Genomic DNA, 25,052 nt, shown 5'->3' on the forward strand with positions numbered 1-25,052 from the left:
GCATTATGCATATGAGAGGATGTGCTATGGTTAACAACCATCCTGAAATGGAAGAGGTGCCCAGAGAGGTCTCCACCATGACCACTTCTGACATTCCCTTTCTCTCTCTCCCCACAGATGCCAGCAAGGACCACCCACAGCAGCAGGCAGGAGTCATCTGGAGAGTGACAGGCGGCCTATTCAGTATCACCCGGGGAGCTGTGGGGGCCACACTGGGAGGAGTTGCCTGGGTGGGCAGCAAGAGTCTGGAGCTCACCAAAACAGCTGTGACCAGTGTCCCCGCTGCTGGCGTTGGACTGGTGAAGGGCAGCGTCTCAGCAGTGACCGGCGGCGTCGGAGCTGTGGGCAGTGCGGTTGCCAGCAAAGTCCCTTTCACTGCAAAGAAGAAGGACAAGGCTGACTAATCCCTGTCACAGCTCCCTTCCAAAAGATCAACCTGCCCATACTCTCCCCCTACCCAGCACCTCTTTGAGTTGGAACCAGCCGCTTCAGGGAGGGTCAAGCACCCGAGCAGACTCTGGCTGCAGCCTGCTCAGCACCGCCTGCCTGGCTCAGAGCTCACAGAGCCACTGTCAATGCCTTTCACTCCCATCACCTACTGGGAACCATCTTTACTCTGAGGACTTTAAAGGCGCAGTTGTCTCTGTCTTGTAGTTTCCTTCCTCCCTTCTTCCTCTTGTAAGCATGGAGGGATGGGAGAAGGCATCAGGCTCCATCTGCCTGGAGGTGAGGGGAGTAATGGGGCATGGGGGGAACTATGCCTGGCTTGAAGTATGGGTTGTGTAGTCAAATTCAACTTCAGCTGAGAAGACAGCCTCTGAAACACCCCTTCCCTCTGGGACGTGTGTTTGTGAGGTGTGCCTGGCAGAGAACTGCAGAAGCCCATTGACATAAAGGCGAGATACTGTGAAGAGGGGGAAGCCTCCCTCCTGCCCTGCTCCTCTTACCTTTTCTTTGCAGGGCCCATCCCCACAAGCTGCTCCCAGTCACTTACTTCCCAGCTGAATTGAATCCTTCAGAGAGGGAACCCTTAAGCTCAGCAAAGCAGCTCTGGGGTGATGCCACACCAGAGTATGATACATCCCAGATCATCAACTTCTGCACAGATTTTCTTGGTGAGAGGGAGGAATATGAAAGCTGCTCTGTGTTCCCATTTAGGGAAGAAGCTGACAGTGGCACTTGCCAGGCCTCTGTGATATTGCAGTACAGGCAGTGATGTTCCTCAGAGAGACCAGGCCTTTTGTTTGACCCTTGAAGTCCTTCCAGAATCCCTGTCTGTAACCAAGGGCATTTTGTCCCTTGGCGAGGCTCACACTCCACAGACGTCAGTAGTAACCAGGAGCAAATGTGTTCCCAAATGCCACCCAAATTCTGCTGCAGGGATAGAGGGGAAGCTGAGATTGTTGCTCTCCCCACGACTAAGCACCCTGGGACTGGGTGTGAGTGGTCTGCACTGTGTGGAGAACACTTCCCAAGGGGCTGAGTGCTTTCCAACAGCAGTTAGCCTGCACAAGGCACCAGCAACTCCTTTTCTGCACGCTGCTCCTGGAGCCCCAGCCCAGCTCCTGTAAATGACCATGTTGCACTAAATAGCCCACCCATAGTCGTAGTGCTGCAGAAACCCAGACACCTGCATCCATCTGGGAGTCACAGCCGTTCTCAGCCTGGCTGTGATGCTCAAGGGGCCATGTGGCATTGTACACACACATACAAACACAAACATGCACTCACTCACTCACTCACTCCAAGTCCCATGTAATTCTTGGGACAAGGAAAGCCACAGACTCCACCATTAACTCTGCTGCTCCTGGCTTTGGCAGGTAATTTGCTCAGGTCCATAGGTTGGATGCATGGGCAAGCAAAGCAGTACTTGTAGTGTATTTTATAAATATGCATCTGTGTTAGTGTGCGTGTGTACATGTAAATCCACAGCCACATCTTCAGCCAGGGAAACAAACCCGTGCCAGGCCGCAGAGGAGTTCACATAGTCATCTTTGGCACTTCCAGCGTATAGTTTTTATATAGGGTCCTGGTCAAAAGAAAAATCATGTTTTAGAGGATGTTATGCCCTCTGTTGCCCAAGAGCATAGTTTATTGAAACCAAAGGAATGTGAAAAATCCCCTTTCTCCTGTTGTGCTGTTTGTTTTCTCTCAGCCCTATCTTTTCAACATTGAAGCCAACTTTCTTGATCTTCATTTCCCCTTGGAGGTCATTGCACTTCCTGACTGCTCTCTTGTGCTTAGGACTGTTTAAGTACAACACACACACACCCCCGCCACCACTTTTGCTGAATGTTCTTGGGCTTGTGATGCAGTTTTCATTTTGACCTTTATTAAATCCACATTTTGGGATGTATGTTGCTGTGTCCCCCTGATAATCATGCTGGTGTTAGTCACTCTCCATACCCTTTGCAAGGTATCCCCTGCTATTTGCAGTGGTAAGAAGCTGCTGATCTCCACAGTTTGCTGCTCTTGATAGCATGAGAAAGGTTTGACTTAACATTTTTGTTTCTGAAGAGGAAGCAGCATTTGGTAGGTGTGTGCGTTTCCTCACTTGTCTCCTTTGTTCTGGTGAAGGCCAAGTTGACCCAGACACGTCAGTTTTGTCTCTGAAGGCAGCGGCTTCACAGAAAAGATCAGGCCTTGATGTGTGCCTGTACTTGCTGGGATGCTCGTGGCAGTTGTCAAGGCCAGAAGAAGTCGTGTCTGTTCTCCCTTTGTCTCAAACGCCCTGCAAAGCTAGAGGACAGTTTGCAGTGCATGGATCTCTGCTCAGTGCTCTCCGTGAGCACATCTCATCTCTTATTCCAGATCACAGACTGCCCCTGAAGCGAGTTCTAGCCCCAAAGCTGAAAGCTGCTTGTGTGTAACTAGCTGTGTTGTCACCAGCCCTCTGAGAAAGATGGCTTCTCTCCAACTGGGACAGAAGAGTCTTCTTCCTAAATGTCTCTCCCAGGTCCTGGACAGGAGATGATAGACTCTAAGAACCTTCAGCAGCCAGCCCTGTGGGTGATGGGAGGCTGATCGTGCTTTTGGCTAAATAGTGTCTCACACAGGCTGTTGCTGGGGGAGGCAGTACATCCTGCCAAATTGTTGTCTGCAAGCACTGTGTATACAGAGCAGGCGTGGCAAGTGAGATAAAGGTGATGTAAGGAAGGCCACTGAGGCCCTGAGGGTTTCTCATCTTTTTATTTCGTCTCTTCTGTGCATCCTTGCAGGAAATACAGTAAAGCCCACCATTTGTCTGGAACTGCCATTTCCTTGCAGGATGGCCAAAGAAGAAGAGATGAACTAAAGAGGAGAACTCACAGCCTAAATCATTGTTCTTACAGCCCAGCTAAAGGAGAACTCAGGGACCATGAGTAGCAAGAAATCAAATTAGCAGGCAGGAGCAGAAGATTAAATCTACTCCAAAAACAAGGCCTACACTGCTAAAAAGGCATTCAGGAATAAGGAACTCTCCAGGACTCAAAGGCTTTAAGAAAGTCTGTGCTAGGCCTGCTCAGTTCACCATGGTGACCCAGTCCCAGCCTGCTTTTCTGGGCATTCAGTGCCAGAGCAGAGGGAAAACGGGGTCAGTCTTCCCAGTCTAAAAGTAAAGATGCCTTCTGACAGGATTGTTGCAGGACAGTGGGATGTGGATTGGATGGGGAAGCTGTTGGCTCTTGTCAGATGCCCTATCTTTCCTCCTCCCCCACTACAGGGACTCCAGCCACCTGGGCCACTGGTGCAGCTTTTCTCTCACTGCCCCTTCATGTAAACAACTGCATTGTGCATAAATCCAGTGGCTACCAGATGGGGTAGGTTGGTAGAAAATAGGAGGGGATGGCATGGGGGTAGAGGGAATGATTAAAGGGAGTTGGTACACAGAAGATCAGGAGAGTGGTGTGACAGGAGGAGCGGGGGAGTGAGGAAACCAACAGATACCATGGAGGGAATTTGTTTCTTAGGACAGGCTTTGAATCAGAAGATGAATACAATGGAGTTCGTCCTAGGGAAGAGCACAGAAAGGGGAGTGGGTCTATGTTTGTTTTGGTGTGTGGTGGTGGTCGATGCCTGACTTGAGCCCTGCTTCCATAGTAATGATGATTGCTAGCAATTCCATTTAGATAGATCAGTGGATGGCTGAAGCATCAGATCAGCTCCCTTCTTATCACTCACCCTTCCCAAATCTCCCCCAGGGTTTTGTCACGATCTCCCCATGATGGAGCTGAGTCTTCCCCATGGTGGAGGTGGGATGTGGCCCTATTCACAGCCCTGTGTCCCATCTTGCCTGGCTGTTCCCCATGCCCAACAAACATGTTCTGGCTGAAAGGAGACCCACATGTCTCCTCTCCTCCCTTTTCCCTGACCTTAGTCTCATTATCCTTTACTTTTTTATCGCTCCCTTAGCTTTTGGTCTTGCCCATGGATAGAGCTCCCCAAGCTTTTGCTGAGACCTTCATTAAACATCGACACTCAGAGTGTCTGGGAGGGCAGAGGACAATTGCCCCCACAGCTCTCTTGGCTGGGAGAGAAGTGCATGTCTTCCACCGCTCTCTGTCCCCTTGTGTTTTGTGTATGGAAAGTCTTAACCCCTTCTTTTTCTCTGGGTTTCCTTGTTGCCTCTTATCCCTGTGGGTGGGTCATTTCCATGTCTCCATTGCAAAGTCATCCTTGTAAAAACAACAGCATGAGTGGGAATATGGAGATGGATAGAGAGAGCTGCAGAGCCAGGGCCCAACTCTGCTTGGGCTGAGGAGGCCTCTGGCAACTCAAAACTGCGGCCATGCAGTCCCATGCACAGTGCTGGGCTCCAGAGAACACTTCTGTTCTTTATCATTTCATTGTCTGTAATTGGTTTCCTACTGAATTTGTTTGCTTGGTTTGTTTTGCAGTGTGTTTCTGGGAATATTCTGCATCTCTGTATTTTAATTACAGTAAAATTTGAGGATAAAAACCATGATTATACTGGCTCTTGTTCCTAGTGGGGGGAAATGAGGAGAGGAAGCACAGTTGAAGGAAGATGTTAGAGATTCCTTGGGAAATTAGATCTCTCCCCTAAGGGCTCTAGATGAGGCACCAAGCAAGGCTGAATTCTCCATCCCTGCTTAAACTAGGACATAGCTTTCAATCGCAGTTCAAAAGCCATTTTGCTGCAGGCACCTTTCCTGACTGGAATGGTAAGAACAGTTTGGATAAGAACAGTTTGGATAAGACTTCTAAACTCAATTTTTTGTGTTGGTTTAAAGACCATAAGTGCATAAGAGAGCTTTCAGGCTAGGGACAGCTGGCCTAGCTCTGAAAGTGGGATCTCACAGCTAAAGATGGGAAATTTTGCCTCTACAGCCACTGTTCCTTCAGGCAGGTTTGCATAGCCACTTTTCCCAGCTGAGGAAGCAAATTCTCCTCATAGCAGCCTGCTCTTTCTGCAGGAGGTGGTGGTTTGACATCTCTCCCCAGAGCTGCAGCCAGCCCCCGTGGGGCAGCCTGACCCTCTGCTGGCTGGCTGGCAGTGTTGGTGCTGAGGGGGTCACAGCCAGCAACTCCAGCCACCTCATGTGCTCCACGGGCACTTAACCCAGGGCAGAGCCACGCAGTGCATCCGGGAATGCACAGCCCGCAGGGAGGATTGCAGCCCAGTGGCTGGGAAGCTCTGGATCAGCCACAAGACAGGGTGTCCCTTTTACTGGGTCGAGGCCAGGAGCCAACAGCTCAGTATTTAAGTGCTGACAAAAGGATTAATTTAGTAACTAATAACAGGGCAATCAAGCCACTTATTTGGTTGGCATTTTGCTGCCAGCTGCTTGGGAAGAGCAGCACACAGTGCACCAGTAATGCTGTCTGCAGCCACCCCTGCCACCTGCCCCATCCCTCCGTCCTTGCTTGCAGGCTCAGCCAGGCAGTATGGCTTGGGAGGCACCGAGCTGATGGCTGGAGCAGGTTTGGCAATGACAGGGAGGTGAAGGTCTCTTTCTATGCCCACTGTGGGGAGGGAGATGAGGGAAGTACCCATCCCCATGCAAGTGCACGCTATCCCCCCAGTCCTCCTCCCAGAGCTGGAAGCATTCATGCAGTCTTGCAGACAGCACAGAGGAAGTACAGGTGCTGGAGCTGTGAGCCCTGAGAAGCTCTCAGGTACATCACAGCTTCTCACCTTTCCTGCAGCCCAGCTGTTTTGCCACATTAAGCCAAGTCGCAAAACACCATTAACAAGCTGCTCCTCCGAAGGTCTTTTAAAGGGTGAAAGGATGGTGCAAAATCACCTACAGTTACAGCTTCGCCCTGTCTCGCTCAGGAAGCAGGTTCCATCCCCCATGTGCAATTGCAGCACCCAGTCTTCTCCCAAGTCAGAGTGGGGTGAAAGCTGGTGGGCAGCAGAGCTCAGAAGAGACCTTTGGAGAGAAGGCCTGCCCAGGTAGGTGAGCTCACCTCTGGGCTGGGAGTGGGCCCAAAGCTGGGAGTGTGCAGCTGTGAGTAGATGTCACAAGTTGTGGTCTCATCTTTCTGTGGGTCGTTGTCCTGCCTGGCTCCAGGAGCAACTGGGAAACTGCTGGGCCATTGTTGTCCTCTGTACCCTGGGGACTAGCCCCAGTGGCTTCCCATCTGCAGCAGCTTGGGATCTGCAGGACATGTCTCAAGGGCTTGGCTGTTGGGACTCTGTGAGCTGTTCCATCAGACAAGGATCAAGTAGACCAGCAATGTCTTGTGTAAGGCTTTCAGTATTCCTGCCCTGCATGCCTGGCTGCCCCATTCAGCAGCTTTCTGACCTGCCCAGCCCACAGGCCCAGGAGTCTTGCAGGCAGCAGGCAGCTCATGAAGGAATACTGGCATATTGCCAGGATTATCTTGTTCATTTATTTTCCTTTCAGGGCACTTTCACTACCTGCACCAGAGCACTTTCCCTGTCCTCCAGGGCAGGCCATGCCAACACTGGCATCAGCACTGTCAGATATGGTGAGGGGCAGCCTGATGGGAATGGATTCACTGTGCTGGTGCCATTAGCACTCTGGAGTCAAGCACTTCAGCAAGTCCCCCATGCAAACCAACAAACTATTGGGTCAGTAAATGGTTAACCACAGATTCTTGCTTTTGGGTTGGCTTCTTGCATTTTGACACACTTCAGATGCAAACCCACACACCCCCAGGAGGTGGCCGCAGCTCCCTGCCATCCTGGGGGCTGTGGTGTCCCCTCCCCAAGCCTTTCCCTACCCGCTCCCAGCCTTGCTCCCAGCCTCGCAGGAGCTGGGAAAACCAGGAGATGCTGCTGTTTTTGACTGGTTCTGCATCCACCCCAGTATACTCTTGAGGTCTTTCAGTTGAAGTTCACCCCCAGGTCAGTTTTATTGCACTTTTATTTACAGAAAACACAGAAATAAAGCATTAAGTGTGTTGGGCTTTTACCAAATTACCCAATAGCATTTTTTCCCTTTTTTTTGTTTTTTTTTGGTGGGTTTTTGGCACAAAGAAATATCACAGGTGTTACCAAACAACCATGTAGGAGCAGCTGACCAACTACCCAGCCCAATAACAGGACTTAAATAGACAGACATGTCACACTGAGATCAAAAATGAGGAGGTTGTTCCACTTTCAGCTTCCAGTCTAACCTGCTCATTGGGGGCAGGGGGAGTTATTCTGGAGGGGATGACACCATTCATAAATTATATTTATATTTACCTCTTACATTGTAAAAGTAAACAGTGCAAAAGTACAGTACCCCAGATACCCTTCGGTTTGGAAAGCTTGAAGGTTGCTTTATACATTTTATGTGTTTTGTAAACATTGTTACCCATCCAGAGTTCTAGCTCTTGCTTGGAGAGACCCAACTCCTCCTGGCATCCAAAATGTATTGAGGGGCAGCAGTCACTTCCCCTAGACTCGGCCATTGAGATTCCCGCTCAAGGTTTAGTGCAAATTTTGGAGAGAAAAAGACAAGAGAGAGAAAGAGGGGGAAACAAAAGGAAAGAAAATAAAATAAGGCATCAGTTAGAAACAGTACAGATCAAAATCAGGCCCATTGGGGCTGCCTTAGGAGAAGGGCAGGAAGTCTCTCTCCTCCACCAGGCTGATGGAGAGGTTCTTCAGCTCCTCCTCAGAGCCAGCAGTTTTGTAGCCGAGCTGCGCCAGCACCTGCTGGCAGGCGTGCTGGGTGAACGCCACGATCTCGTAGGACAGACGGAAGCGCCACTTCTCCGCCGTCGCCGCCGAGTTGCGCACCGTCCCGTACTTGTGTTTGGAGGAGGACCTGTCTCCTCGGGTGTTGTTCTGTATCCAGCGCTCGACGTTGCTGTCCATGGGGATGCCCAGGAAATCGTAGATCTCCTCAGTCTTTTTCATGGGGTTCCTGGCCAGGTCTTCGTACCGCACCAGCATGTACTTGCCCTTGAGCCATGGTGGCCGGTTGAGGCCAGTGGACACAGAGTTCCAGAAGTCCTCGCACACTGTGGTGAGCTGGGTCACATCCAGGTTGTATGGCTTCCTGCCAGTGCCATCCCAGATCCTCCACAGCCTGTAGGTGTCTCGGAAGGTCTCGCTCCGGGATGCCAGGATCCCCCGGGGGTCCCTCACCAGCTGGATGACCTTCAAGTTCAGCCGCGGGTCCTCCACCAGGGCCCGGAGGTCACTGACCTCGGGCACCCGTACAGTTTTGATGGCCACGTGGCCATGCTCTCTGCAGGACTCAGTGGCCAGCGTCAGGTTCAAGGTCCCACACTTCTTCACACAATCTCCTTCCTCCAAGTGGAGATCCACAGCTCCCAGGGACTCACATACAGGTGGTGAGCACAGGGCCTTGCTGGCTCCCCTGCGGAAGAGGCGGTCGGTGGTGTGGTTGACAGGCTGGGGCTTGATGTAGTTCTCCAGGAAGTAGAGGTCGCAGTCATACAGGCTCCTCAGCAGGTCTCGGCTGGCCCCCAGCATGACCCGCCTGTCTGTCGTGCTCTTGCTCTGGGTCAGCTTTGGGATCAGAGTGTACTGGACATGGTAGAGGGGCTCAAATAAATAGAAGACATCGAAGTGCTGGTTGAACAGCTGCCCGACAAATGAGGAGCCACTGCGGGTGGTGGCAAGGATGAGAACATGAGTCTTCCTGGAGAGGTTGTACGGGAAAGTGGGATTCTCATCGCACAGCCTGTCAGCCACATCAGTGTCCTGGCTCAGGCTGCAGTTCACAGGATTAGGGATGGGGCAGCTGTGGAAGGACTTGGCAGTGAAGGTCCGGATTGCTGTGTACTGGATTGCAATGGATGCCAAGGCTAGGAGGAGTACAGCCTTCCAGGAACATTGCATGGCTGGTCACCTTCATGGAGCTTCTTCACAGGTTGTCTTGGTGTCTGCAACCCAACAGAGAATTCACAGGTTGAGCATGGTCTGCCAGATATCTAACTGATGCAGGTACCAACAAACGCCCTCCTAATGTATGTCCATCAGTCCTAACCACCTGAATCCCAATCACACATTGCAGAACCCCATTTCAGACAAGAAAAATAACAGGCAGAGGCAGGCAAGCCTGGAGAAACATGTCCAGCCCAAGACTTCAGCCCTGTTCTTTCCAGGCTGTGGGTGTACATAAATCTTGTGGCCCATAGCTCACCCCATGCCCTGCAACCCAGGCAGGGGGATGTCAGAACATGGTGGTGACACTGTCTATGTGTCTCCATCCAGCTGCTGCAAACTCTCCCCCCCAGCTGCCTTGTGAGTCACTACACTCCTTGTCACCCCACTAGCCAGTGCCTTTGAACCCCAGTACAGGAGCTGTGGTAGGGAAAGGTGAGGGGATGGTGTTATCTTGTCTCCATCCTTTCTGTCCAGCTCTCAGGATAAGGCAGGGCCCATCCAGGCCTCCAACCTCCTGCTTGGGAGGTTGGGAGCAATGAGCTCACGGGGCTCGTAAGATCCTGCTCCACTCTGGAATTCAGGGCTCTCCTATTCTGAGCACCAGAGGGGAAAAACAATACTACAAAGGAGGATGCATGCGAAACTGCATCTCTTCCACACTCTACTGCCAACCAGGGCAGTAACCCTTGGCACCAGGGTGGGTGCAGGGAAGAGTGGGGCTGTAGCTGCAAAGAACAACTTCAGTGGTGCTAGCCCTGCCTTGCTGCTGCCCACACACAGGCAAGGGTAGGGGAAACTGAGCAGGACCCCTGGATGGGATGCTCAGGGGAGGGGAGAAGTACCCGTCATGCCTGGGGAGCTGCCACATTGCTGGGAGGGGATGTAACTGTGGTGGTGCTTCACTATTCTCCCTGTTCACTAACCAAATAATGTTCATAGACTGCCTGCTGCTCTCCAAAGCACAGACATTTCACATACTATTGCTCTCGGGGGATAAGTGTGGCTCGGAGACAGGACACAGAGAATGCATCCCAGAAACCCCAAACAGGCTAAAACACCTGTGTGTGGGAGACACACCAGTATTAGCAATGGTTTTGAAGCTCCCCTGCACCCACTTTCCCTCGCCCATCTTCCTTCCATGTCCCCCCTCCTGCAGTGTGGTACATTCACCTGCCCATCCACCTCAGGCAAACCAAGGGGATAAGACCCAAGTATCTCTGCTCCTCACCCAGCAGAGCCCACTGTACCATCACTGCCATTGCTTCCTCTTCATGGCTCTCTGTGACTCCCCAGGGAGAAAAACATGCTGGCCCCAAGCTCATGGTGAGTGCCTGGTACCCTGCTCAGCCCCAGCACACAGGTCACTGTGGGTGGGACTGTCAGAGTCAGTGCTATTGCTGCTTGTACAAGGTCTCTGAGGGACACCAGTGGGCCAGCGATGGATTTCACCATGTGAGGGCTGTTCTAACCCAGAGCACACTGAAATCCCTGATGGGCTTGGGACAGTGCAATGCTCCTGGTGTGTGGTCCCTGCAGAGCCCATAGCAGCTGCTACAGTTGTGTTGTTCCCGTATCTTCAGTGTGTTCCACTCCCTGGGGAGACCCTGTCACCGAGCAAGTGACACCAGGACGACAGCTCAGAACTGCAGGTGAGTAAAAAAGCCTTGCTTTTTTTTAATCAGTATTTTTATTATTTACTGATTGCCCCTACTGATTTGTGGAGGCAAGAAGCTTCAGGAACTACCAACTCCAGAGACCTCTCACTGGGAGCAGAGGTTTAGAGTAGGACCCCAGGATAGGGGCTCTGACACAGCTGCTGCATTGCAGTCCCCCACAAGCACTCCCTGTGTCTGTGGACTAAGAGCTGTGCTTTAGACCTAAAATGATGCTTTGAATATAGGTTGCTTTCTCCTGGACTGCTGCCTGACAAGGATTGTGGCACATGGTTGGAGGACTCAAGTCAGAGATGCTTGGCTATTGCTGGTGCTGGATTGGGGTTACCCACCCTGCAAAGGCAAAACCCAGCCTCAGTGTCCACATGGGATATTCTATGCCTTGGATAAAGTGTTTTTCCAGGTCTGCTAAGGCAGAGCAGGTCCTGGTCCAAGTGTCTTCTGCATGCTGCCTAGGTGGAAGCTGCAGTGGGAATGCTTTCCTGCTCTCTAGTGATGGCCAACCACACTGCATCCCTCACGCACAACCTCAACTCCTACTCTTTGCTTCATTGCTGATGGATGCTGGAGCATATGAGACTCAGATTGTCCTGGTTATAGCAGAAACCTGCTGCCAGCTCCCCAAAACAGGCAAACCAGAGACCAGATGCCTTCTTCGTCCCAATTCCCACTAGATCACTCACTAGCTGTGAGCATTTCAGGCTCTCCACCCACACTGACCCATTCCCCTTTGCAATGCCCCAAGTGGCAGAGGGGAAAAAACGGAGCATTGATTCACCTCCTTGACTGAGCAAGTGCTAAACCACAGCCCAGCTTCAGCCTTTGCTGCCCCTTGACAGGTGCCCTGCCCATCTGCTGAGCTGCAGCCAGGGAGGGGAAGGTTTTAGAAGAAGGCTTCCCTCCCTGATGTCTCATTTGTGGCCTTTAAAGCCAGCCAGAGCCTCCTCTCACTTCCCAACTGGCTCTCCTGCCTCCTCCCATCACTGCCTGTCCCTGAGGGGCTGCAGTTCCTGCTCAGTCCAGCCCTGGGCTCCAGGGGCAGTGGCGACTGGCAGCTGAGTGCTCTGGAAGAGCTCTTGGGGCAGCAGAAGCACATGGCACCTGGGAGCTGCCAGGACAACTGAGGATCACTTTTACTCCCACTGCCCCTTGTTCATCTGTCAGACAGAGCCAGGCTGGTGTGAACATCTGCCAAGGGGAAGCTGTGCTGGGATCCACATGGCTCGGAGTGGGCAGGCTGAGCAGTGGCTGCAGCCAGCATGTCCCAGGAGGATGTGCCCTGCACACAGGCACAGCAAAACAGCCGCTTGCACTCCCACTCCCGCCCCAAGGAACCTTGTTCTTAAATTGGCCTGTTCCTCTTCAGGCACTGATAGCCAGGACCAACAGTTCAGAGAGCAGCTGGAGAGAGGGCCATGCCTACATGGGGCTGCATCTGACGGTCCTTTGTGAGAGGCATGGATTGTTTTGGCTCCTCAGCCCCAGACCGTGGGAGTCATCCGAAACGCTGGTCTCGTAGATGCTTCTGTGCTAGAAGTGTTCTCAGTCACCCTCTGCTCTGTCTTCAGCTCAGCTCCACCAAAGATGATGAGCAAATGCAGCCCAAGGGTGGGAGCTGAGTTCAGTGTGTCCCTGCAGGCAGTTGGGACTATGAGGTGGAGCATGGGGTGGGGGTACATCATTCACACCTTCCAGCCCCTGGCACTGCTGGTATTGCAAGGGACCTGCCAGAAGGCACGTGGGCTCTTTGGGTACCGTGCTGGGGCCACCACTGCCCCTTTCCCAACACTAACCCCGTTATGGTCACAGCATGCCAGACTGCACTCTGCTGCCTCGCCTGCGTTTCTGTGCAGCTGCCTGCAGTCACATTGGGACCAGGCTGTCCACAAGGAATACACAGCATCCGGCAACCGGCTCTAAGTGCAGCAGGAGGACAGCCAGTGCCTGGCACAGGGACAGGAGCATTGTCTGTGTGAAGAGGAAGGTGCTGAGCCTTTCCTCTTCCCTGTCCCACTTCCCGCAGCCTTGAGCCTGGAGGAAGGGAGAGGATGGGCGCAGGCAGTGCAACCTCCCCCACCCTGTGCACCTGCCAACAGCAGCGGATGCGTAATCACCTGCCTTCCTCTTCCTCCTCCTCCACTGACTCCCAGCACTGCTCTGAGGGAGATGAGCAGGCGAGAAGCCAGCAAGACAGCCCAGGAGCACTGGGGAGATCGGAGGTGATGAATTGAGCTGAATGGCATCTGTGAGTCACTGGTGCAGGGAATGTGGCCAGCCAGCCACTGTGCAGCAGGGAGGGGGCTCCTGTTTTGGGCATGGTCTTCCTAGGTTTCATGGGAATTCCCTGCTTTTGGAGCCATGCAGCCAGGCCGTGGCACTTGAAGGCTGCACTGGCAGCTGTGTTCAGGAGCTGCCAGGCAGACTGGAGTCTGTGGGGAAGTTGCAGGGGTCAGTACAACTCACAAGTCTCCTCTGCTTCAAAAGCAGCTGGGTGTTACGCAGGGCAGTGCCTCACGGCACTGTGGCACTCTCATCCTCGTGGGGGGCTCCCAGAGCATCTCCACATGGGCAGCTGCTTTGACTCCTGCCCCAAGCCTTCCCTGCAGGTTCCCTTGCTCCCCGGAGGTGGCCGTGTCCAGGCAGCTCAGGGGTGATTTTAGGCAGGAGCCCTTGCAGTTACTGATACTGTTATTGCTGTCCCCAGTGCTCTCTCACAGGACAATCAAAAAAAACCTGCTCTTTTTGGTTGCCATCTAGGCTGTCCCCTCTCTCAACAGCTCCCCAGAAGTTGTGCCCTCAACGTGGCTGGGCTCATCCTGAGCTCCCTTACCACTGCCAAGGACACCTCTCTGCTCTCCCCATAGCAGGGAGGGAGGGAAAAGGGAGTGGAAGAAGGTGTGAGGGTCTGTGCAACGGAGGCGCCTGCTCCTCCTGCCTTTGTAAAAGCCCTGGCACAAAGATGATGCACTGGAGGAGTGCCTGATCCTTGCCAGTCCTTCCCGCCGGCCTGCCTGGTGCCAGTCCAGCTACCGGCACCCTCTACCCCCAAAACCGATTCCCGCCAGCAAGGCTGTTTCCATGGAAACGGCAGAGTGACTCAGGACTTTGGGACCAGCTGGAAAACACAACAGTGAGCAGTGATCGCCTGAGAAGCGCCGGGATCTGGTGCCAGGGAGAGAGAGGGGTGGATGACTGCGGGAGTGGGCAGGGCTGCCCACCTGCCCGCACGCTGGGCACGGGCACACTGGCACACAGGAGCACATGGCACACCCTGCACAAGGCCGTGAGTTGTAAGGCAAAACCCCTCTCCTGACACAACTGAGACCGCAGCAGGCTCACCAGGGGACGCATCCCAAAATGTGACTCATGGCAGACAACCCCTCTTCCCCCCACCCTTCCCCCTCCCAGAGACTCATGCATGTGTAGTCACCCAGAGAATTCATAGCACCAAATTCAGCGCCTACACCTGCACCTCTGTCCCCTGCCCAGCATGTAACACCCCTGCTTGCCTTGCCCAGAGCAGTATGGCTTGTTGAGGGCTGCAGGAGGAGAGTGCCTCCCTGTCCAGCCAGCAGCTCCCTCCTGCAGCCCCACTCCTCCTCACCTTGCCACCCAGTCACAAAAGTTAAGTCGCAGGTTTGCAAAACAACTCCCAGCCAGTGACCCACTGGCAAAGGCCCTGACACATCCCAGTGTTCTCCCACTGAGCAAAGACTTTATCCCGTAAAACAACATTGTGGGCACTGAGGCAGGGAGGACAGGCTTCTGGTGGGGTGCGAGCATCCCACTTGGTCGCAGTGGCTTAGTCATGCTGTTGGCTCTGCAAAGGCTGGCGGACACCAAACATGCCTGTGGGCCACCCAGCCTGGGCACTGGCTGGCTGGACCCCACCACTCCCCCGAAGAAAAAGGAGCACTGAGCTGTCCCCTCTCCCCTCACCACAGACACCACTTGACTTTGGGCACCACCACAGACACGTGAGCAGGGCTGGTCTCTGTCCCCAAGCCTCCCCCTCAGCAGACCCCACCAACATGAGATCCTGACGTGGTGGGAATGAATTTTCAGCCTTGCCTCCTATTCAGCCGTACAGGACTAGAGCTTCCCTACAGTCACAGCTTCAAATGCCAGCTCGGGACTCGTGCCCACCACCTTCCCTGGGTGCCTCACCGTGTGCCAAGTGGAAGTGTGCCCCCAGATTAATTCTGCTTTTGCATTCATCACCTCCTGGAGCACTTTTCTTATGATAAGGCACAGGACTCCTGCGCTCAAAGCCACCCTGGCATGTCCCCTGTTCCCTATCTCTGTTCATTCCCTCTGCATTTGAGAGGGACCAACAGATGCTTTAACACCAGAAGATTACTGCCCGCTTTGACCAGCACTTAAACAATCAAAGGACTTTCAACAGGGAATCGGTCTCTTTCCTACTGGCACACAGAATACACATTTTCAGTTAATTAATCACTATCAAGTAGTGCACGCCGGTCCCAGAGTTTTCTTATCGCAACATCCACCTGTGTCTATTTATCCCTCATCTGCTGAATTTCATCTGCCTCTTCCCGAGGATGCGAACACCTCGGTAAACCAAATACAGGGGGTTTTGTGCTCTCCACCTTCCCCTGAGCAATCCACCAGCTTGCTCATTCCTGCTCACTGCCAAAGCACTCCTGGCAGGAGCTGGAAGGCTCTTTTGGGATGAACGCGCTCATTCACCACCTCAAGACACTCTTTTTGCAACGTCCCCAACCTACGGCCGCGTCCAAGAGCCCCAATCTCCAAACGCACAGCTTTCCCGTAGGATTGCTCCATGCTATGGCGTGCTTGCACCCCACTCTGCGAGGTCTCCTCGTCAGCCTGCGCCCTCACGTCAGGTTTCCCAGACCGCCCGGAGGTCTGACAGCAAACGCCGGGGCATTCGCTCCGCCGGCTGGAGCGGCTACCCGGCCGGGCAGGGCATCTGGCCTCCGTGTGCCACCGGGGACTTACTCACTTGCTCCAGGCGGCAGCTCCTCGCCCAACAGCAGCCCAAGTTTCGCGGCAGCTCGTTCCGCCGGGGGTCTGGGGCCAGGGCTGCTGTGCCCCCGCCGCTAAGGCAGCCCCGGGCGGCGGCTCCCCCTGGGCGCTCACAGCCCGGGCCGGGGTCCCGCCGCAGCCGGGCTGGGCACCAACGGGAAAAGTCCTTCCCACCGCTGCGGGCGACGTCTCGCTGCCTTGCAAAGTTGGTGGCACGGAAAGGGTTACGAGAGAGCCCCAGCCCGCTGCTCCCGGGCATCCCCGCCGATCTGCGCTGTTCTCCCCCAACCTCCGGCCCCCCTTACCTGGCGGAACGCCCCGGCGGGCTGCCCCCCGCATCCCCGGCCGCGGCTCCTGGGGCGGGGGACGCCGAGCCCGGCCCAGCCCGGCCCGGCCCGGGGGCGGCAGCCGGCGGAGCTCAGCGGGCGGCGCTGCGGGGGCTCATCCCTGCCCGCGCTGCCGCCCTGCCCTGCCCTGCCCGAGCGGGCACCCGCCGAGCGGGGCCGCCTCTCCACGCCCTCCGCGCCGCGCCGGCCGAGGGGCGGGCGACGAGGGGGCTGCGCCGTTCCCTTTCCTTCCTCCCTCCCTCCCTCGCTTCCTCCCTCCGCCCGGCAGCGCGCACGGGCGCACGCAGCACAGCGCCAGGCACCGGCATCGGCCCCGGCAGAGCCTCCGCTCCGCGCTTCCCCGTGCTGCCCGCACCGCAGCGCGCCGCCCGCTCACCCCAGCCCGGCCGCCGGGCTCCCCGGCTATGCCGAGCAGGAAACTCCCCGTTTCCTTATTTACCTCCCCGAGGCGCCCGGCCAGAGCGGCCAGAGCCCCTCCCGTCGCGGGGGCGGGAGGGGGGCCCGGTGAGGCTCCCGCTGTGCGATATGGCCCCCAGGCTGGGTGCTGGCAGGGACATGGGGATCCCTGCGGACCGGCTGGAGCGGGGCAGCGGGTACCTCACACCCTCCTGACGCCCCGCTGCTGGGGCACCAGCAGCCCCTCGGGCCCTGCTGGAATTGGTAGCGATGATGGTGCACATTCATTCCCTCGTTTTCCGGTGGCCTTTGCTCATCAAAAACAATATTGTCATGGGGACTGGTTCTCCAGCGCCAGGAATCCTCCCTGTGCCGCCTAAATCAGGGCTTACCACCACAGGCAAGGTCCAAAACCATCCTCAGTGGTACCAGCGCCAAAATACTGGCAGGTGATAGCACCTTCCCACCTTCTATCCCACCCTGGAAGGTGGGATAGGACAGACGAAAAGAAGCATGAGAGTGTGTCAGAGCAGCTGAAGTGGCTGTGCTGTGACAGTCACATTCCTCCTTCTGCTTCTGTTCGACCCCTAGAAGCAGGTCAGACATTCACTTTTGGCAACTTTGAATGTTTCCCTTTTGTCCAGCGCTTGCCAACTAAACTGCATTTTTAGCAGTTTAACTGCAGCTCTGCTGAAATGGCAGCTGCCAGCAAAAGATAGGTAATGATTCTGGAGATGCTACAATGGATATTCATTTTTTATATCCCTGTTTTATTTGAGGCATGTTTGGAGCTGCCTGGACACTGGGCACAGCAGCTTTCTTCTTTCATCCATGCAAGCAACATCCATCTCCTGAAAAACCCTGAGCCCTGCAAGGAGCTGCCTCCTCCAGCCCAGGGGTTTCCAAGTCCTTACCTCTGACTCTAGGATTTGAAACATGTAGCTGTGGGATCACAGTACTGGCATGTTCAGCAGCAGCTCAGAACTATACTTGGCAGAGAGCAGGCTACGAGTAGCAGTGGGGCCAGGTCTCTGTGCTGCACTTGTACAAAGAGAAGAATATATCCCTGCGAATACTGGTCTCACCTTCCACTTCCAGAGGCCTTCCAGGCTGTGACAGGGAGTTCAAAGCTGTGAGATTGCCTTTAAAACTCGGGAAGTACAATGGCAGATTGTCACGTTTGTCGTTTAGCGTTTTGGACTTATATTTGCTGTTTTAGGAGTACCCAGATCTTGTGTGTCCAAAAATACTGGTATTTCTCAAGTTTTTCACAATATCCTGACAGCCCTAGCCCCCTTAACCTAATTTTAGAAAACTTTGTAGGGATTTTATATTTATAAACAGTTGGTGCTTAAATATTATTTCTCTCACCATAGCAACAGCTCCCCATTGTAGCATTCGTTGTACAGTTGCATTGGTGTATCCCTGTTTTGAATGAGAAAGCCCTGAAGCCGCTTGCTCTCTTGCTTGTTTTCCTACACCTTGCAAACGACAAGGACTGAGGCTCCTGCCTGTCTGACTCTTCCTGGAGCTGGGAAAGAGCCATGCCACCAGCTGCTGCTGGAAACCAGCCCGTGGCCCTGGGGTTTCTGTTGCTGGTGCTTCTCAGGTGATGTGCTGTCTCAGGCCACCCTCTTCCTGCTGATTCATTTGCCATGGTGTAGCCCACCTTGTAGGTGTGAACCCACAGTACCTGTGCAATGGCCCTGAGTGCCACCCCCGTGTGGCTTACAGGCCTTTGACTGCTCCAGGTGCCCATGGCATGCACCTGACCTGTGCTCCCACTTACCTGGCACCTCCAGTGAGTGGTGGGGAGCAGCTGCCAGCAGGCATCCAGCTGGCCCACAGCCATGGCTGTGCTCCACTCCCACTGGGGGCCAAGGCACTGGGAGTGCAGGAATGGCAGGATTTCAAGGAGTTTGGCTGAAGGGGACATAAACCAGTCCAGCAAACAGTGCCAAGAAGGAATCAAGGGGCTTGCAGTAAGAATATGAGACCAGGCAGGCACCTGCATGGTTCCCAGTCTTTCCAAGGAGTCAGGGTTTGCTCCTCTCTTACACATCACCGAGACTGCTCTAAAGTACATCTGCAGAAATCCAGGGCATCCCGCAACTTGGAACAGTCCCAGAGATACTTGGACTCGTACCCACAGGTGCTGTAGAGGCTGTCTCATACCAAAGAAAGCAATTTGAGAGAATGGTGAGAAAAATGAGGAATAAAACCAGGGTTGAAGGAGAAACAGATGCTTCTGTTGAGTTCAGCTCAGCATGATTGTGTTTTCTGATGCTGCCCTGGTATTTTAAGTGTTAATCTAGAGAGATGCTGTTTGTTAGTACATATTACTGCTCTCTATCTCTCAATGTTGAGTATTAAAATATTAATTAGGTTCTGTGGTGTATGTTTGTGATCAGTTTATGTTCAGAGGGAAGGACTGCTGTGGCTGTACCTCACCCTCATCAAGAAAATTTGGTTCTGTTTAAAAGGCATCATTTTTCCCCTGTGTGGCTCCTGGCAGGAGAGCAGAGAGGCTGCTGGTGACTTGGTGAGTCAAGGAAACTCGCCTTGTAAATTTTCATCTGAGCCACAATGCAGTTTGAATATATCCAATTTCTATGCTCTTCGACAACTGATTTCTGCCAAGGGTTTGTATTTTCTTCTCTTAAGGTTCAAAAAACCCAACTCAATAACATGTTTGGGAATATATGTAATAAAATATCAATGTGGCTGTTAAGGTAATGTGAAGGTTGCTGTTCTAATCACGCCAAATGCAGTCGGGAGCAAAGTTATGATTCTGTCAGTAACCTGGCCACGTTACATACCCCATACATCCTGTGAAACGCCGGTAACAACAGCGATGCATTGAAGCACGTAAATTTAAAGGCAAACTAGTAGAAAACATTATTCCTGCGCTTGGGCACGGCATTTTGCAAGGCTGTGTCAGATGTCAGTGTAGTGTTTGTAAGCCCCCCTGCGCGCTACGTGCTTTTTCTGCCGGAGGAGGGGAGGCTGTCCCAGGGCTGCAGTGCCGGCAGCCGCTCCGGCAGCAGTGCAGGAAACCTCCCGCCTGGCTCAGGCTTTCCATGCTGGAAGGGAGAGCGTCTCCGGGCCGAGAAGGTGAAAACTTTGCTGCCATCCCCGGAGGATGGGATGGTGTGTCGCAGAGGAAGAGCTGCTGCTGGCTCGGCAGCGGCCGCGGCTGGGGCGCTGCAGCAGGCTGGGAGCCGCGGGAGCGCTGCCGCGGAGCGGGGCTGCCGCTGCCTTCCTCCCGCCCTGTGCCTCCCTTTGAAGGGATGGAGGCTGCAAGCCTCCCTTCGAGGAGTTTTCAAAGTCTGCCAAGCCCGAAGAGGTTACTGAAATCGTTCCTAAGCCCCGCAAGAGCGCCCGCTGAGATTTCTCACAGAGTGATTTTTTGATACCTTGATCTTGAGGCACAAAGACTGGAATATTTTGGGGACACCTGACTTTCAGAAAATGTTCTTTCTCATTGGCCTTCATGTAGAAGCTTTACAAAATACTTAAGACTTATCACACTTCTGTAGTTCAGAAGGGGAGATAAACAGCTCATGGTATAATCCCTTCTCTTGAGTAGCTTATAAATTCTGTGTGTGCAGGAGTGGTAATGTCCCAAGGATGTGTTTATTTACCCCCGTCTTTCACTCCCCCTTCTTCTTCAGTTTGCCATCCCAAGAGCCACAAGAAGTCAATATAACACATAAGGTGAAGGAAATGGATGGGGACAAAAGTAACTGCCTTGATGTTATGCAGTCACTTTGACATACTCACAGAATTGTGGCTACAGATCAGTTTTAAATTGCTGGGCAGGAGTGGTGGGAGAGATTCTCCTCCCCTATACAAAAATAAACTCAATCAAGCACTCATTTGTAAAATCCCAGTTTTTTTGGTGCCAAATAGTCATTGTGGCTGCTCAGCCTTGCCCCTGTGAGTAACAGGCTACAGCCTTATACCCAGGAATTCCTGCACCAGAGCTCTCAGCACAGGCACACCTTTGTCTCAGGAGAGATGCCTTTGCTGCTATGTGTTCCTCCAGAGCTGATGTGCCTGACGGTGAAACATTCCCCTTATTTCTAGGCTGGAGACGTTGAGTTTTGGCTTTCAGCCACTGGATCACATTATGCCTTTCCCTATTAGATTAAAGAGCTATCTACTATCTGAACTATTTCTCCTGTGTAGGTATTAATAGATCATGATCAAGGCACCTCTTAACCTTCTTGCTGAGAAGTTAAATAGACTAAACTTCTTTATCTCTCGTTCTGAAGCAGAGTTTTCTGGGCTTTTCATGATTCTTGCTGGTCTCTCCAGCCTGCCTGATGTCTGTTCAAAAACACACACCCCACAAGCACAGACAGCATCACAGGCCTGACCATGAGAGCAGCTGTGCCAATTCTGCTGAGGGTCCTGCCTTGGCTCAGCACACCTGCTTAGCACACTGTGATCCCTAACAGCCTGGGCTGGTCACCCCCCTAGCATCCCATCTTATTACTGAGAAACCTCCCAGGAAAAGGTCAGACCTTTATAAGCTCCTGTGTTCTGCCTTACTCCTAGCACAGAAAATAACATAAATGGGACACAGTGCAGTTCTCCCCCTTTGCTCAGCCCCCAGGTCATCCCTCCCAGGCCTGTTCCCACCTCCACTGAGGTGAGGCCAAGAGGAAAATCATCTGTTGATGGAAACCCCAAACCGTATCAAAAGCCATGTTGGACTTACACATACCTTTGTATTTTTGTTTTCTCCTCTTTAAAGGTGTACTTCAGGTTTCACGATCCCATAAATCATGCTGTATCCAAGTCACCAGTTTTACTCAGCCTGTATCTTTTGCAGTCCCAGTTCCTTGGGAGTTAGTAATACAGTAGTAACTTTAACACTGCTTTTTAAATAAAAATCATTCACATATTATGAATTTGCAGAAGGGTTTGGTGTGAATTTTCTAAGACACTCTCTATTTGACTGGACTCAAAAAGGGGGATTCATGAAAGTGTCAGTGAAGACTGGAGATTGAATGCCTAGGTAAAGAGCAGTTTGTCTTTTTCACAACCCACACTCCTTCCTAACCAGTCCTAGGCTCTTGCCTCCCTGCCAGCCCCACAGAGCCTTCCCGTCTGCCTCAGACAGGTAGAAAAACCCTCAGAAACTCTCAGTAATTCCTGGTGGCTTGGTTGGTACTGTCAGTACCATCATGGGCTGCTTTGGTCCCAGAACAAATGACAGGGCCATCAAAGCCAGTCATGAGTGCCACCTTCGTGCCATGCCAGGGTAAAAGTGCTCCACATTCACACACTCACGGGTCCTGAAAATTCCTGTCAGTGATTGAAGAGCAGGGGTCATTCAGTCATGGTGCAAGACAGCAAGGTCTTACAGAGGGGAAGGTGACTTTATTATACAAAATCTCTCCTGTGTTTCCCCATTCATTTTCTCTTATGTGCAAACACCAAGACGTGTATCTCCAAGGGTTCTCCAGGATCTCTGTGTCCCAGAGGACAGGGGATTGGTTGCAGGGTCGTCTCCATGATTCCTGTGTTTCTCTAGCTGGGAAATCCTGAACTAGTTTATTGGGCTGATATTGTCTGTCTGTTCAGAGCTGTCTTTTGCAGCTATGTTCCTGCTGGGTTAACAGGAAGTAGTAATATGTTGCTGTCTTCTGCTAACACAGTGTTTGTCCTGAGGCTTATCAGACCTGGGATTGGTGGTACTCTTCTTGACTAACTGGAAATACATCCTTGCTTATGAATACAGCCCTTCTTTTAGCCCCTGTTCTCCTTTTTCCCCCAGCCCATACACACATGAGCTTCCGTTTGTCTAGCATCCATACCAGCCTTAATATTTCCATTAAAAGATTCTGCAAGGACTAAGACAGGGAACAGCCTGCCACCTGCTAGGCCTGGATGCTGCGTGTCCTGTGTGCAGGGGGAAACGAGAGCCCCTCCTCGCAAACTGCCAAGGCTGGGATGCTGGCCAGAGAGGAAGATGTAGGCTCTGCTGGATCTTAGAGCAGGTCTGTCTCAGTATCCGGGCATTTTGTGTCTGATTCGTTTCCCATTTTGGGGAAAAAGGATGCAAGGTCTTAGATTGCATTTGGTGCTGTTTGCTCTCATTGTTACTCGCAATGCTTTGGGGGTTTTTAAGCCGCTCTGAGGTTGATATGACCGTGGCCACCACATTTGATAGGGACCCCACAGAGCAGAGGCATCTTGAGAGGAAATGACCAGTCCACAGGGAAAGTGTGGACGTTGCTACATCCTGCCTGTAGTACTTGAGACTAGAGAAAGTTCTGTGCTGAGATAGTTTTGCCTCTATTCCAGCCCAGGGATCGCACTGGTGAGGACATGTCTGCCATAAGGGAGCAGGGTGCTTGCCCAGGAAGGGGCTGCCGGCCTGGCCATGCAGCAGCAGGAAGTGATGGGACTCGCTGTGCCCCCAGCCCTGACCCCAAGAGGCAGGGGCTGTCTCTGGCAGTGTCCAGGGCAGTGGTACTCCCAGCATCCCAGAGCTGTGTCTCAGCTGGAGAGACAGGTGTGACCCACATCACCGGCATGCACAGCATCTGCTCCGCCTCCCCAGCCCTTTTGATGTGGATGCACACTTCTGCCGAACCTTGAATTAGCTCGGCATCTGTGGAGTCTCTCATTTCATCCTAAATGGCCTGAAGTTCACAAAGCCTCTGCGGGAGCCTGCACATAACCGGGATGCACGTGAGTTGGTGGCATTGCCTCTGCAAGCGCAGAAAATGCCTCAAGCATCTGCCTGTCTCTACAAGGACAGATGGGTCCCCAAGGAGACCCTGCCTCCTCCAGCTACTGCTCAGAGGGTGCAGAAAGCTGTGCACTGAATCCCTATGCAGTGTTGGGTACCAGTCCTGTTCCCCCTCCCCAAAACACAGTGGCATCCACGAGCCTAGAAAGGGTTTCCTCACTGGCAGCCGTGCACTCCTTGCTAGTGTGTAGGGCTGTCGTGGGAGGGAAGGGGATGAGCCTGCTTTCCACTGGTTTTCTGCTGGCAAAGGTGGGGGGCTGCTGCTTCACCCTCTCCTGAAACCCAATCCCTGAAACACTGCCCATGTGTCCTGGCACAGGACCTGGCTCCAGGGCTAGAAGGGAAAATGCTGTTTTGCCATCTGACAGGTCATGCAGCCAGGTCACTCTGAAAGTAATTTTTCCTCCCAGGACAGCAGGGTGGGAGAGGCTGGGGGGCTTCGCCTCTGGCACCCTGAAACGCCTTGTGAGGTACGGCCCAGCCTGGCCTCTCTTGGCTGCAGGTGCCGGAAGCCCTGGGGCCAGCTTCCCCAAGCAGGCGTCCTTCCTTCCTCTGATTTGTGTGTGCACTGGTGGCTGCAGGGGCCTCACGTGTGTTTGCTGGGGCTGCCCGAGCTCCAAGGGCCAGGGAGAGCTGAGTCCTGCCACTGTTCCCTCCCCAGCCAGGCTGGATCCGCTCAGCCCTGTCCCAAGGAGAGGGGGAGCAGGAAGCATGGAGAGACTCCATCAGCTGCTTTGAGGAGCACTGGGGTGCTGGTGGCCTCGCTGAGCAGAACTGCAGCCTCAGACGGAGGGGCTGGGGATGGGCAGCAAAGGCAGGTCTGGAGAGCTCCAAGAGACGCGATGCTGTGAGACGTGATGCTGTGTCAGGGTGGTGAGGCCGGCAGGGCATGGGGTAGGAGGAGCAGTTTGGGAGCTGCAGGAGCGCATTCCAGGTGCCTCATCCTCCTGCAGCTCCTGGCTGCGGGCAGCGTTACAAACCAGCCTTTTCAAGGCGCTCTGTGAGGCCGGGGCTGCCGGCGGCCGGGCACGGGGCAGGCTGGGCCTGCCGCCGGCCGGGAGCACGGGCAGCCCCTCAATGCCGCCTGTGTCCCTGCGAGCCGCCGCCACAATGAGCCCTTTCAGCGGGCCCAGCAGCCCGGCCCTGCCTGCGAGCACGGCAGCAGGGGCGAGCAGGCTGCAGCTCGGGGGCCACAGGAGCCACGGGCCCCTCCTGCAAAGCCGGGGCCATCTCCCACCCTGGCCGCGCCACCCTGCTCTTACAGTTCTCTCCGTTCCTGGGCTGCTTGGTAAACGGGCTGCCCCTGCAAGCCAGGCTGGGGAAGAGGGTGGAAAGCCAGGGCTTTTTTCAAGATGTTCTAGATGGTCCCATGGCACCATGTGGGATCTTATATTGGGCACCAGGCAGCCAAAGAGGCCGCAGCACCATGGCATGGGGCACGGGCTGGCTGGGGTCCACGCGAGTTTTCACTTCAGACTTGCTGCTTGCATACCTGTGGCCACTGCTGTCAGTGTCTGAGCATCCAAATCCTGCATTAGCTC

General features: G+C 53.7%; 2 protein-coding genes across 5 annotated transcripts in view; one reads left to right on the forward strand and one right to left on the reverse strand.

The window, feature by feature from the left end:
- Nucleotides 1-4,945, forward strand: part of LOC116997211 (transmembrane protein 263-like) — a 201,309-nt gene extending 196,364 nt beyond the window's left edge. The window contains exon 3 of the mRNA XM_033061552.2: nt 118-4,945. Coding sequence (XP_032917443.1) covers nt 118-404 — 287 coding nt within the window. The 3' untranslated portion in view covers nt 405-4,945. The remainder of the gene's footprint in view (nt 1-117) is intronic.
- Nucleotides 4,946-7,298: 2,353 nt separating this feature from the next.
- Nucleotides 7,299-16,748, reverse strand: CHST1 (carbohydrate sulfotransferase 1). 4 transcript variants are annotated; one of them, XM_033061550.1, is made up of 2 exons: nt 16,723-16,748; nt 7,299-9,312 (listed from the first exon to the last, which is right to left on the reverse strand). In XM_033061550.1, exon 2 carries the CDS (start codon nt 9,266-9,268, stop codon nt 8,009-8,011), a length of 1,260 nt encoding a protein of 419 aa, XP_032917441.1. In that variant the 5' UTR covers nt 9,269-9,312; nt 16,723-16,748; the 3' UTR covers nt 7,299-8,008. The 4 variants fall into 4 exon arrangements, with proteins under 4 accessions (XP_032917441.1, XP_032917438.1, XP_032917439.1 ...); XM_033061547.1 differs by lacking the exon at nt 16,723-16,748 and adding an exon at nt 16,305-16,470; XM_033061548.2 differs by lacking the exon at nt 16,723-16,748 and adding an exon at nt 15,977-16,081.
- Nucleotides 16,749-25,052: the final 8,304 nt, after the last annotated feature.

The sequence above is a fragment of the Catharus ustulatus genome, chromosome 6, assembly GCF_009819885.2.
Source record: "Catharus ustulatus isolate bCatUst1 chromosome 6, bCatUst1.pri.v2, whole genome shotgun sequence".
NCBI lineage: Eukaryota > Metazoa > Chordata > Aves > Passeriformes > Turdidae > Catharus > Catharus ustulatus.